Genomic DNA, 13538 nt, shown 5'->3' with positions numbered 1-13538 from the left:
GAGGGCAGATTCATGCTCTTGGGGAAAAGACATTTGGTCCGGTGGATGGATATAAAGCATTAGGCAGCATTGGAGCAGATATTACAGGGGGCAGGGGGAAATACAAACTAGAGAGCACACACCAAGCAACTGTTCCTTAATGGCAGCTGCCGATGCAGTCCTGCAGCCAATTCAAGAGGCATGCCCTGGAATCAACCCAAAGGGCTTTGGCAATTAGCAAACAGGGTAAGAGCAATTATGAAAAGCCTCCTGAAAAGTAAACGACTCTGTGTTTTAGTCTATGCTCGGAAGCATTTCTCGGTAGGAAAGCACGAAAAGAAAGTGTGATGGCTTCGATCACAGAGATCCCCTTGGTACGGTCACCTGATGTGCTGAAATTACCTCTGAGCCCGTTTTCCCTGCCAGCTTGGGACTCCAGAACCCTGCCTTGTTGAGCCAGACACACTACAACACAGACGCAGGGTCTGGGCCACGCCCCTAAAGCTGCAGACTAACTAAAAACAGCTCAGCAGGTTACCTCTCTCCAGCAGCCAGACACCCAGCTCCCAATGGGATCCAAACCCCAAATAAATCCCTTTTACTCTATATAAAGCTTATACAGGGTAAATTCGTAAATTGTTCACCCTCTATATCATTGATAGAGAGATATGCACAGCTGTTTGCTCCCCCAAGTATTAATCACTTACTCTGGGTTTATTAATAAACAAAAGTGATGTTATTAAGTATAAAAAGTAGGATTTAAGTTGTTTCAAGTAATAACAGACAGAACAAAGTAAGTCACAAAGCAAAATAAAACAAAACACACAAGTCTAAGGCTAATATATTAAGAAACTGATTACAGGTAATATCTCACCCTCAAAGATGTTCCAATAAGCTTCTTTAACAGACTAAACTCCTTCCTAGTCTGGGCCCAATCCTTTCCCCGGTACAGTCTTTGTTAGATCCAGCAGACATCTCAGGTAGTAAGCCGGGGTTTTCTCATGACTGGCTGCCACCTTTGTCCTCCTCCACCCCCTTTTATAGCTTTGGCACAAGATGGGAATCTTTTGTCTGTGCTTGTCCCCACCCCCACCTCATCAATGGAAAAGTACAAGGATTAAGATGGATTCCAGCATCATGTGATATGGTCACATGTCACTGTAAGACCCCCTAGTCTCCATTCTTCCTGGATTGGCCCACAGGTACACAGGAAGGTTTGCAGGTAAATAAACCATTTACAACCAATTGTCTGGGTCAATGGGAGCCATCAAGATTCTAAACCACCATTAATGGCCCACACTTTGCATAATTACAATAGAACCTCAGAGTTATACTTCATATTTCTAGCTTCAGATACAAGAATCATACATGCATACAAATAGGAGGAATATATTCAGTAGGTTATAACCTTTGTTATGATACCTTACAAGAGACCTTTTGCATGAAGCATATTCCAGTTACATTATATTCACACTCATAAGCATATTTCCATAAACCATATGGAGTGCAACATCACAGAAAGGTCTAATGGTTAACACAGGGGACTAGAAATTGGGATTCCTGGATTCAATTTCCAGCCCTACTGATTTTCTGGAGTTGCAGTTTTAATTCTCAGCCTCTTTGTTTTTGTGGCTCAGCCCGGAATGTTATCTGAATATAGTTTGGGAAGGGAGGAAGGAGTCATGGTTAATTTCTTCCATTAGAGAGATGGAGCCAAATGACTGAGGTTTGGAGACATTTGAATCTGAACTTTTCCACTCTGCATATTTTATATAGATTCTATGTGAACCTATTGGGGTGGCACCCAAAGGTCCCAATCAGGATTGAGCTCCCATCATGCTGGGTGCTGCCCAAAATACAGCCCTCCCCCAGACAGCCTGCAACCTAACAATGAAACCGACGCCCAAGGACACATACCGGTGCAGCGGCTGGGAACAACCTCAGGTCTCCTGACTCCCAGCCCAGTGCGCTATCCACTGGACTACACAGCTTCCTCAGTGTACTGTTAAATAATCAGCCAAACCTCCATCCCCCAACCTTCCAGGAAAGTTAATGACAGAGTGAAGCAAGTGCCTAATACAGTTGATTAGAATGACAGGCAGACAATAGAGCATAATGGTTCATTCGCAAGCATTATAGTCTATTGTGTAAATATGCAAATACAGTGCAATTCAGTTTAACTGATCAGTTCCTGCACCCTTATTTTCCTATGGCCACATTCCTTAATATGTTTGTCCTTCACCCTCCTGGGTCAGATTGGAAGGGACTTCTCCGATGTTCTCACTTTTGCAGCTGAGTGGAACTCATCTGGAGTGGAGACAGCTTGCAAGGATGCTAATTAGAGCCAATTAAAACTTGACTGACCTGCCCTGGCACTAGAACGTTCCTGGCGGAATTCACTCTGTCCTTCAAAGGTCGAGATCGGGTTCTGTGTACGTGACTCGGGAAGCTCATTGTGCCACAGATCTGCACACAAGGATCATTCCGGTGGAATCTGCCCACAGGGGTCCATACAACCAGCCTCTTTGCCATATAACAGAGAGCAGCTATTCCCCCATGGGACCCACACCAGCAAACAGCGTAAGAGCTCCAACCACCAACCCCTGGTTTAAAAGGGAAGCATTAGTGGCAACATGTTTCTCAGGAGAAGACTTTGACTTGGGGATTCATTCCCAAAAATAGCCTTCTGGACAGGCTGCACAGACCATCTATTTCTCTAGGCCTTGCAGCAGGAAGAGGGGAAGTTGAGGGGGGGGGGGCAGAAGGCTGAGTCACCACTAAATCAGATTTTAGAAGAGTGGGGAGTTGACAGGAGACAAATCAATCGTTCCCAAACCTCCCCTCACATCGGTCCACCTTGGCTTGGTCATATCCATGGATAAGATTGTCACAATGGATATGCAGTAGCTAATCTATAACCAAACACAAACAGCATCAGAAGTTATATATCTTTTAGAAGCCAAAGAGCCCCGTTTGAGCCCCAGTCCTTCAAGGATCCCCCTGCCCATGCACAGCCCCTCTGAAGTCAATGTAAGTCGGCACACGCAGAGCTCACAGAAGGATCAGGGCCTTAATCAACAAGGACCTCTATCTTGGGTGGGTATATTTTGGCAGTTAGTAGCTACCTGGAGGAGCTCACAACGTGAAGCAAAGCTACAGACTGTTAACTCAGCCAGGAAATGCCCGCCCCAGACGCCACGAGTGCCACTTAAAGTGTTAAAATAAATCTGCTTTTTATGAACTGGAAGCCTACCCGCTGAAATGCAGGCTGCCTTGTGCATAGCGCTGTGGCTCTAGACCTTTTCCGAGCAGCTAGAGACTCGTGCAATGCATGTAGCCCTCTTGCACAGGGCAAGGGGTCTTTGTTCTCAGCACGGGGTCTGGTTTGTAATGAAGCCAATAGGTTTGTCCAAGCTCGTTTTAAAAATAAAGAGCAGATTCCCAAGGAACCTTGTGAAGGTAAATTCTAAAAAGGATTCACATTGCTGCAACTGAAAGACAAGCCGCAATTTGCCACGTTCCTCACCAACAAGCTCGTCTCCAGACCGAGTTTAACCCTAGAGAAGATTTTGATGGCTGCCAGACCCTTTGAAAATCACCAGGGTCCAGAACTGAAATGCTGCCAGGCCTTTCGTTAGAGGGGTGCTAGCATGCGCTGCTCTAATAATAGGATTAAGTTCCATGCCAATCAACTGCTAATGAATTTAAGCCCTAAACAGATGATTAATGTAAAAAGACAGTGATTCACATGTCAGAAGCTTCAGGTAGAGCCTTGGCACAAATATCAACCTTTATGTTGCCACTACCTGCACAAGAGGATAAAGGGGATATAAATCCTATTAGCGATACAGCAATTTCCCACCAGGCCTGTCTCTCCTTGTCCTTCCTATTTACATCCATTTTTCTCACTGGTCCCATCTATCAGCAGTGTTTACAAACACATCTCAAAACAGAGTTTCCTGGTCCTTTGGGTCATTTATTCCATGGGAACTAAGAGCATGTCTGACTTCCCACAGCACAGAAAGCATCTTGCCTGTGCCTTGCTTTTTCAAGTGGGGTAATTTGCTCCAGTAATATCTGCCAATGCACAGTATTATTCAGACACACACAGAGAAGCTATAAAGTGCCAATTCCTGTTACTGTTCTGCTGGGAAAATCCTTCTCTCTCTGTAACCACATATAGATGGGGGCAAGGAGCACCATGCCAATGCGTCAGAGTTGCAGATCCAGAGTGTGCGACCTGTTCTAGTAAGCAAAGGGCACTGAAAGTCAGCGAATAATAGAGGGAAATGGGAGGGGGAAGTGCTTTCCCCGACCAGGCGTGGGTGTTAATCTTTACCGCAAGGAACAAAGCTGGGAAGAGGTGGGAGGCTGGCTTTCTAGCCTACACATAAGCCCCGGAAGTTGCCGGAGAAGAATGAAAGCGTCAGTCACTCCAGCGTCCGATTGGGCTGATTTAAAGGCAGCACTGATGGGCTTCAAAGAGAATCTCGGGCAGCTCTTGAAGGCAGGGGTGGAAGACATCACTGTCATGGAGAACTGGGAGAGTGTAAAATATTATTGTGGGCCATAACCACTCTGAGCAGGGGCAGCGTCCTACTTTGCTGTTCTTCTGCTGACGCTGCTGTAAGACCATTCTGGAACCCAACAACTGGAACCCAGCATGTTTAACGCTATGGAACCAATATGGTGAAAGTAACTCAATACGAGGGAAACCCCAGAAGTCCTTTCCCAGAGATATACAGGTGTGTTAGGATGTATTCTGTTTTCAGCCTCAACAGTTCCATCTACTGGTGAGCTCACTGCAATGTGACTATCAGATGGCTCAGGTGGACTCAAGCATGACTGAGAAAACCAACTCAGGCAGAAAGGACCATAATTCCTCTTTATCTCTGCTTTACAAGCACACTTCAGCAATGACTGGCCTCGTAATTTTATGAAGTTCTTGACAGCTAATCCGCTATGTTGCAATTATTTCTGAAGCAAGAAAAGGCCAAGATTCCATTCCAAGAACTGAGATCCCAGCTGCCAGCCAAAGGAAAAGAAGCTGACAAATCTTCCTTTATTTTTTAAATAAAGGTGCAAGCAGGTAATTATGTCCAGAATAGTTAGTTACTAACAAGTAACAGACTTTAATTTGGTGCAAGTTCTACCAGATGGACTTTGCCCCACTCAGAAAATGGAAAACGTAAAGACCACCGAGCGTGCCTTCATCCCAAGTATATATACCATTCAGAGGTGTTTATTACACAATCTATGCAAGACCAGCTGCATTGTGTCCCAGAATGTGAGACACACCTCAGTAGGAGCAGGATGGCTTCCTAAGGAATATCTGTACCTCACTGAACAGCCCAGACACCACAGCAGAGGGACAAGGGACACTTTTAAAACTATCCTTCACTAACGTGCATGCAAGAACCTGTAAAACAGCCTCTTTGTCCCACCTAACACTCAGGCCCTTGGCACAGCACTGACTCCAAGTTAGATAAATATCCAACTGAAATACCAAATACTGGAGGCTGCGTGGTCTAATGAACTGGGCACCAGAGAGTCTATTCAGAGACCCTCATCCAGTAATTTCTGCATCAAGTCCATAATTTCTGGTTGAGCTACAGCAGATCTTTCAGAACAATGCTCATTCTTGACTTAAAGGCTCAAGTGATGGCAGAATCTCAACTACAACTAGGAGAGCAGGCAAACAGCCTCCTCGGGGTCCATAATTAGCCTTGCCTGGATGACCCAGGAAATTCCTAATGAGATATGGAGCATTTTACCTGAAGGACACTGCTTTGAATCCTACCATGGTCACGAATGAACAAGAGGCTTAACCATCTACTGGCTGCTTGATGATCTACGTGAAATAAATTTAGTGGGTTCCTGTCTGGTTCATGGTGGCCGAGTGGAAAATGCCAACCACAGCCAGCATTAATAGGCACAACCGTCAACAGAGACCAAAGAATGGAAGAGCATACAAGCAAACTGCCTTCTGGCTCCTAGCAGCAGACCTCTGAATGAGGGTTAAGCACAGTGGAAGGGCACTGCTGCCTCTCCTCTGCTGATATGGAGGGCTGTTTGATCGGCTAAACTCACTTCACAAAACCAAACCAAAGAGGGGAAAAACCTGCCACATGTTTGAATCTAATCTTCATCTGTGCTTCTGGGGAAGCCAGGACCATTGTAGTCAATAGCACCATTCTCCGAGGTGCCGTTTCAGTAATTCTTACAGACCTCTCTCATTGCCGCTCTGGGACCTAATTCTCAAGTTGTTACTTTGGAACAGTTGACTCAATCAGTACAGCCGCATGCCTCCCCAAAACACACCGCACCCCAAGCTAAGGTTTAGTATCTAATTCTATCCTTCCTGACTACACACACTTCTACCTAATGTACTCCAAATATAACTAGTAGCATCCAGTATTCCCCAGAGACGTATCAGCAAAAGCTTCAGGACAGACTGACATATTTTTAGCCTCTCTTACCGACGATATGTGAGTAGACGTGAAAAAAGCCATATATGTCTTATGCAAAGATACAACTTTCCTAAACAGCTTCTCCAGCAGAAACAGCCTTGGCTTCACCACCTGTCACAAGTGTCTTCTTGTTCCACCTCTTTCTTCTGAAATAAACCATATACACTGGAGGTAGTATATAGAAAAGCCAACTCTCCAGCTGCGTGAGTCACCCTCTCTCTCTGGTTCTATACTTGTGCAGGTTATTTTTGTGTGAGCCCTTTCTTATGGCTGCTCAGTCTTCGTCACTACTTACCCGAGTTCCCTTACATGGTCAAGAAAGAGAAAAGAGTTTCCAACCCAGAGGAGATCGTGCACTCCGCTGGCTGGCTGGCTGCCTTGCTGTACAAACATTCACAACATTTCCTGTGAGACAGGAAGGCAAAATTTCGGTTTCTTATACCCTCTGGGCGCCAAGAATTGCTGAGCAGGATGTTCCTGGTCAGGACATCTTTTACAATTTAAAGCACGCTTGCAATTAACTCCTTGCTTTCTCTTTGGAGGAATCTCGCAGGGCAAATACCCTGGGAAGTATTGCAGTGGAATGGGGTTCTAATCCCATTACTGTTGCACAAAGAGGAACAAAAATTTGGTAAAGACACACACACAGAGCAGCATGCAGGATAGCATTTGAGACAGACATTGTGAGAGAGAGGAATGACCGATTTCTTCACTTGCTCTTATTTTCCCCTACATTTCAAGTCAATGGGGAAGAATTTGAGCAGGTGCCTGCTGTTGACCCTAATGGGGATGGCATAGGCAAATTCAGCCATTCAGACAGGAGTGTGTTGACACAGGGTTACATGGTTTAGATAAAGGCTCAAGAAGACAAAGCATTCCTGGTCTAACTCCACCATGCAAATAAAGGAGAACGTTATTTATAGAGCAGGGGGCGTGCAAAGGATCATTTCCTTGCTGTTCCAAACATAAATAAGAGGGCTGGGGGGGGGGGGGGGGAGAGGCGCCCTGCCAGTGTTTGATCTCTGAGCACAAATACCCAGGAGCATTTACCCCGGAGAATTTAAGAGAAATCTAAAACTCAGACGGGGGAAGACAGGCATGTTAGGCCAGGAGGCTGCCCTCTGCTCCTAAAACATCTTTCATTCCCTTGCACACACAAGTGGTAACGAATCTACAGCTACCACGGCAGACAAATATGCCACAACGTGAGACGGGGGGAATGAAACCAAAGACCCTTTGCTCCTAAAGTAAAAGAATGCAAGGTGAGCTCTTTGAGGCAGGACCGTCTGTTGGTTCTGTGTTTGTGCAGCGCCTAACACCAGGCAGCCCTTGCCCATGACAGGAGCTCCCACATGCTGCAAGCTGCATGGAAACTATTGAAAGACACCATAAGAGAGGCTCAAACTCAATATATACCCCAAAGGGGGAAAAAACCTAGAGGACTCAAAATCAAAAAACCACGCCACCATGGCTAAACAGCAGAGTGAAAGAGGCAGTTACAGGCAAAAAGGCATCCTTTAGAAATTGGAAATCAAATCCTAGTGAGGAAAATAGAAAGGAACATACACTCTGGCAAGTTAAGTAGAAGTATAATGAGGCAGACCAAAAAGGAATTTAAAGAGCAACTATCAAAAAGCCAAACAAAAATGCAGTTAGTTTTTGTAAGTCCATCAAAAGCAGGAAGCCTGCCAAACAGTCAGTGGGGCACTGGACGACAGAGGTGCTAAAGGAGCACTCAAGGAAGACAAGGCCATTGTGGAGAAGCTTAATGAATTCACTGCATCGGTCTTCACTGCCAAGGATGCAAGGGAGATTCTCACACCTGAGCCATTCTTTTTAGGTGACAAATCTCAGGAACTGAGGTGTCAGTAGGGGAGGTTTTGGAACAAATTGATAAATTAAATAGTAATACGTCACCAGGACCAGATGGTATTCACTCAAGAGTTCTGAAGGAACTCAACTGTGAAATTGCAGAACTACTAAGTGTGGTGTGGAACCTATCACTTAAATCAGCCTCTGTACCAGGTGACTGGAGGATAGCTAGTGTAATGCCCATTTTTTTAAAAAGGCTCCAGAGGCAATCCTGGCAATTACAGCCTAACTTTAGTATCAGGCAAATTGGTGGAACTACAGGAAAGAACAGTATTATCAGACCCATAGATTAACACAATATGTTGGGGAAGAGTCAACATGGCTTTTGTAAAGGGAAATCATGCCTCACAAGCCTGCAGACAAGGGTGATCCAGTTGATACACTGCTGTTTGAATTTCAGAAAGCCTTTGACAAGGTCCCACATCAAAGGCTTTTAAGCAGAGAAAGCCATCATGGGACAAGAGGGAAGGTCCTCTCATGGATAAGTAACTGGTTAAAAGATAGGAAACAAAGGGTAGGAATAAATGGTTAATTTTCACAATGGAAAGTGGTAAATAGCAGGGTCTCCCGAGGATCTGTACTGGAACCTGTGCTGTTCAACATAGTCATAAATGATCTGGAAAAGGGGGGAAACAGTTACGTGGCAAAGTTTGCAGTTGATACTAAATTACTCAAGATAGTTAAGTCCAAAGCTGACTGCGGAAAGGGATCTCACAGAACTGAGTGATTGGACAACAAAATGCCAGATGAAATTCAACATTGATAAGTGCAAAGTAAGGCACATTGGAAAAAATCATCCAAACTATACATACAAAAAGATGAGTTCTAAATTAGCTGTTACTACTCAAGAAAGAGCTTGGAGTCTTTGTGGATAGTTCTCTGAAAACATCTGCTCAATGTGCAGTGGCAGTCAAAAAAAACAGTGTTAGAAACCATTAGGAAAGGGATAGATCAGAAGATATCATAATGCCACTATATAAATCTTTGGTACGCCCACACCTTGAATACTGCGTGAACTTCTGATCACCCCATCTCAAAAGATATATTAAAATTGGAAAAGGTACAGAGAAGGGCAACAAAAATGATTAGGTGTATGGAACAGTTTCCATATTAGTAGAGATTAAAAAACTGGGACTGTTCAGTTTAGAAAAGAGACAACTAAGGGGGGATATGTCAGAGGTCTATAAAATCATGAATAGGGTAGAGAAAGTGAATCAGAAAGTGTTATTTACCTGTTCCCATAACACAAGAACCAGGGATCTCTCAATGAAATTTTTAGGCAGCACATTTAAAACAAACATAAGGAAATACTTCTTCACACAACGCACAGTCAACCTGTGGGACTCATTGCCAGGGGATGTTGTGAAGGCCAAAAGTATAACTGTGTTTAAAAAAAATAGATAAGCTCATGGAGGATAGATCCATCAGTGGCTATTAGCCCAGGTGGTCAGGGATGCAGCCCCATGCCCTAGATGTCCCTAAACCTCTGACTGCCAGAAGCTGGGACTGGATGACAGGGGATGGATCACTCAATAAATTGCCCTGTTCTCATCATTCCCTCTGAAGCATTTGGCACTGGTTACTGTTGGAAAACAGGATACTGGGCTAGACAGACCATTTGTCTGGCTCAGTATGGCCATTTTTATGTGCTACTGCAATACAAACAGCAGCAAGGGATTCCATCTCTTATCAGCGGCAAGTAACGTTAGGATTTAAGTCTTCCATAAATTGCAGTCACTAGAGGGGCACCCCAATCTCTCTCTCACGCACACGCATCTCTAATATTCCATCCAGGTCTGTACTGCAAACATAGAATCCGGTTGCAAATTTAGGAATCTGTTTTTACTAAAGGCAGCATGGCCAATGCAACCATCCTGACAGGTCAGTGAGCCACAGGGAAAAATAAGACCCACCTGCAAAAGAGCAAACCAATTGAACTGGGCCTTCAGATGGTTAGAAGCAGAGAAAGACTTTTTTCCTTCCAGAGAATGAAAAAAACCCACACATTTTACTGAATTTGTTAACATTTTAAATGATGAAGCTGCAAGAGGAAGCCAAGCTACCATGGATTTGCCGAGACACAGATGGTGGGGAGAAGAAGGGGAAGTATTTCTCCTTTTCTAATACATGATGGGTATCCTGCCCTCATCAGATACTACCTCTGCTGTTAGGTGGGAGAAAAACATGGGGAGAGAGAATTAATGAGTCGTTCACGTGATCCAGAGTTCAGGCCCATTTACAAATTACTCGCTCAGTTGTGGTGCTTTGAAAATTAATGACTTCTTATTTAATACTTTTTCTTCTTCCCCCATTTAACCTTTTAGGAGTGAAAGAAAATCTCCCTGACTTGTTATGAGCAGATGTGGATATGAAGAAATTTAACCTCACTAATGATAAACCAGGAGGCACAACACATCCAGACTTCCTTGGCCAATTAGAATGAATTTATATGCAAGCTTAATGTGCCTAATTAACCTGTCATCTGATGAGTATAAGGCAATTTGAATAGCGGTGCCAGTAAATATTTGCATCTATGTTATCAGAATGGATCTACCAGGAAAAGGTAGAATGCATCAAGAACAAGCTTCCGTTCCAGTGAACATTTATACTACTGCGCACACACACACACACACACAGCGTAGCCTCCCCTAACCGTTGAGTAATTTTCAACATTTAAATCATAGCCCCTCTGTGTTACAACACCTTATACCTTGGCATAAAAATTGTTCCAAGCAAAAACCTGGCACAGAAACTCTTTGGCAAAAAAGGCTGCAATTTTTCCCCCCTCCGTGGATTTTAACAGCTGCTGTTCTCTTAAATTGTGGGGATGCCCCCAAAAAGGAAGTTACTTTGGCTTTTGGGGATGTTCTGTGTTCCTGATATATTGTAGCTCAAACAGCGCCTTTAAATAAAGTACTGCAGGCCATTAGCTCGCAATACAGACCAACGCTTTTAATTCACCATTCAGCATTGACTGTGACACATGGTAATAGCAACTTTCTCCATAATGATGCCAAGGACAGAGTTAATATGAAGGATCCCTAGAGACTCTTTCCTACTTCATCTGTATGTAACAGTCTGCCAGAATAGCTTGTCTGAGCACTGTAGTAGAGGAGTGCGGATTCTTATAATCTAAGAGTCCCCAGTAGAATAAATCACTCTGTGCATTTTATGAGAAGGAGCTGAAAGTTCTTCATACCCTTTGTTATACAAATTGTCTACATGGGCATTAGCCGGATGGTTAAAATCCATGGGTTTTAAAAAGTCAAGGTATACACCATCACCTCACTAACTGCAGTGAGCTCTGCTCCGGCCTTAAAAATAACCCCCTATCCCTAAATGGGAGTTTACAGAAACAGTCTGCAATCTGTTTGTTACACAGCGTTCCAGCCCCCTCCTTCCCCTCTCTTTTTTTTTGTAATCAAATTCAGAGGCAAAAAAATGTCCTCATTCTGCCCTAAGCCAACAAAAGCCAAGGAGCTGACAGCTAAGATTGAAACTCTGCTGCTAACCAACAGCACTGGACCCGATTCTGCCCTCCCTTACACCCACACGAGCCCCTGGAGGTCAGTGGTGTAACTGCAGGCAAGAAGGTTACACAGGGGTAATGAAGGATAGAATTTGTCCCACAGCACCTACAGCTGATCTGGGATTGGAGCCCTTAGGCACTACCCTCATACAAATAATATTTGTCCCACCGCATCTACAGCTAGTAGGGTCCGTTTACACAAGGACTTAGAACCTGGGTGATATTTCCATGTAACCAGATGCAATTCCTATGCTAATATCACCCGTGTTCTTCATACCACTGGAACAAATCCTGCCCTCAATTTAACCCATACAATGCCTCTGGCTGGAGTTACCCGCTGATTTCAATAGGGTTTCACAGGCATAATGGAGGGCAGGATTTGGCGCACTACATCTAAACTCCCTTGGATTTCAAGCTTTCGTTTTCATGTGTGTGGACAGTGCTCAGTCCATTCTAAATGCTACCAGAATACAAATCCCAACTATTAATCCTCACCAGATACAATTCTGAGGCGCAGAGGAACAAAATAAGCGTGATGTCTCAGTCTTTCACCCTGATTCTTAGTGTTAAGTACATGAATGCCCACAGCAAACAGCAACTGTCCATTCCTCTAGCTCCCTTCACCCTGAAGTGCTTTTCTGACTGTTCTGTATGAGGGATCACTTCTCCAGCCACTGAAATGCAGCCACCTCTGCTATGGAACATGGCAGCTGTTTATATATTTAAAAGTCAAAAATATCCCTATGTCTAATATATAAATGTAAGACTGCAAATCTCTGCTTTAAATAGAAAACAACTCAGCCTTAGCTATGGGGCAGCAACCAATGCCTCTGCAACATTAACACTAAAGGCAGAAAAGTGGAAAGGGATGGGGGCATTTTCTACAATTGAGGCAACTTTTGCAGCCCAAGGCAATGGTTAGGAACCAAGGGACAGTTAGAGATCCCTTGCATTGCAACCCTGAGTACATCCTGCATGTCCCTCAGGACATGCATGTCTTAGGGCAGGTTGTTGCAGAGAAAGTGCTTATTGTTGGGGGGGGGTTAGTTTTTCTGCCTCCTCTTGCAAGCCACATGAGTCTGGCTAAGCAAACGCTCAAATTAAAAGACAACAAACCAAACAAACTAAATACACCCCCAGCAGGGGCTTGCAGCACTCCTTCCAAAGAAGAGGGGCTCACTCCAAGGAGGTCGAGAGCTCAGGACAGTGTTTCTCCACGACTGGTCTGTGGACCGGCACCGGTCCCTCAGATCTCCCTGCCATAGTTTAGCAAGGCAGCAAGCCGGTCCCTGGTATCAAAGAGGTTGAGAATCACTGAGCTAGAGAACCAGGCATGGCTCTTGGGCTAGCAGGGTCTCTCTGAGTCCTGATGTGGCTTCCCGGGGTCACCGTTCACCCATCTCCCGGGTGTCCAAAGCAGAAGGGAAACGGAGTGGGAGGGGAGCAGCACATAGAACCGTAGGGATAGAAGGGACTGCAAGGGACAGCTAGTCTGACCCCCTGCCAAGGTGCAGGATGCATTAAAGAGGCTACCTGTGGGAGCTGCCATCATCGAAGACGAAGGTCTGGTTAGTGTAGCACTCGGCACACACAGGCACCCCCCCGGCTGCCAGGGCTTGCCCATCCTGCTGCTGAGCCGTCGACTTGTAGACCCCCTGAAGGCTCCTCTCTTCCCCCGAGAAAGGCAT

At 44.8% G+C, this 13538-nt stretch overlaps 1 protein-coding gene across 1 annotated transcript in view; it reads right to left on the bottom strand.

Annotated features, from left to right (window-relative positions):
* KCNT1 (potassium sodium-activated channel subfamily T member 1) overlaps window positions 1-13538 on the bottom strand; it is a 206083-nt gene extending 192545 nt beyond the window's left edge. The window contains exon 1 of the mRNA XM_065418688.1: window positions 13384-13538. Within this exon, the coding sequence (XP_065274760.1) occupies window positions 13384-13538 (155 nt within the window). The remainder of the gene's footprint in view (window positions 1-13383) is intronic.

Source organism: Emys orbicularis, chromosome 18 (genome assembly GCF_028017835.1).
Source record: "Emys orbicularis isolate rEmyOrb1 chromosome 18, rEmyOrb1.hap1, whole genome shotgun sequence".
NCBI lineage: Eukaryota > Metazoa > Chordata > Testudines > Emydidae > Emys > Emys orbicularis.
The sequence above is the reverse complement of the archived record's forward strand: the minus strand, read 5'-3'. Positions and strand labels throughout refer to the sequence as shown.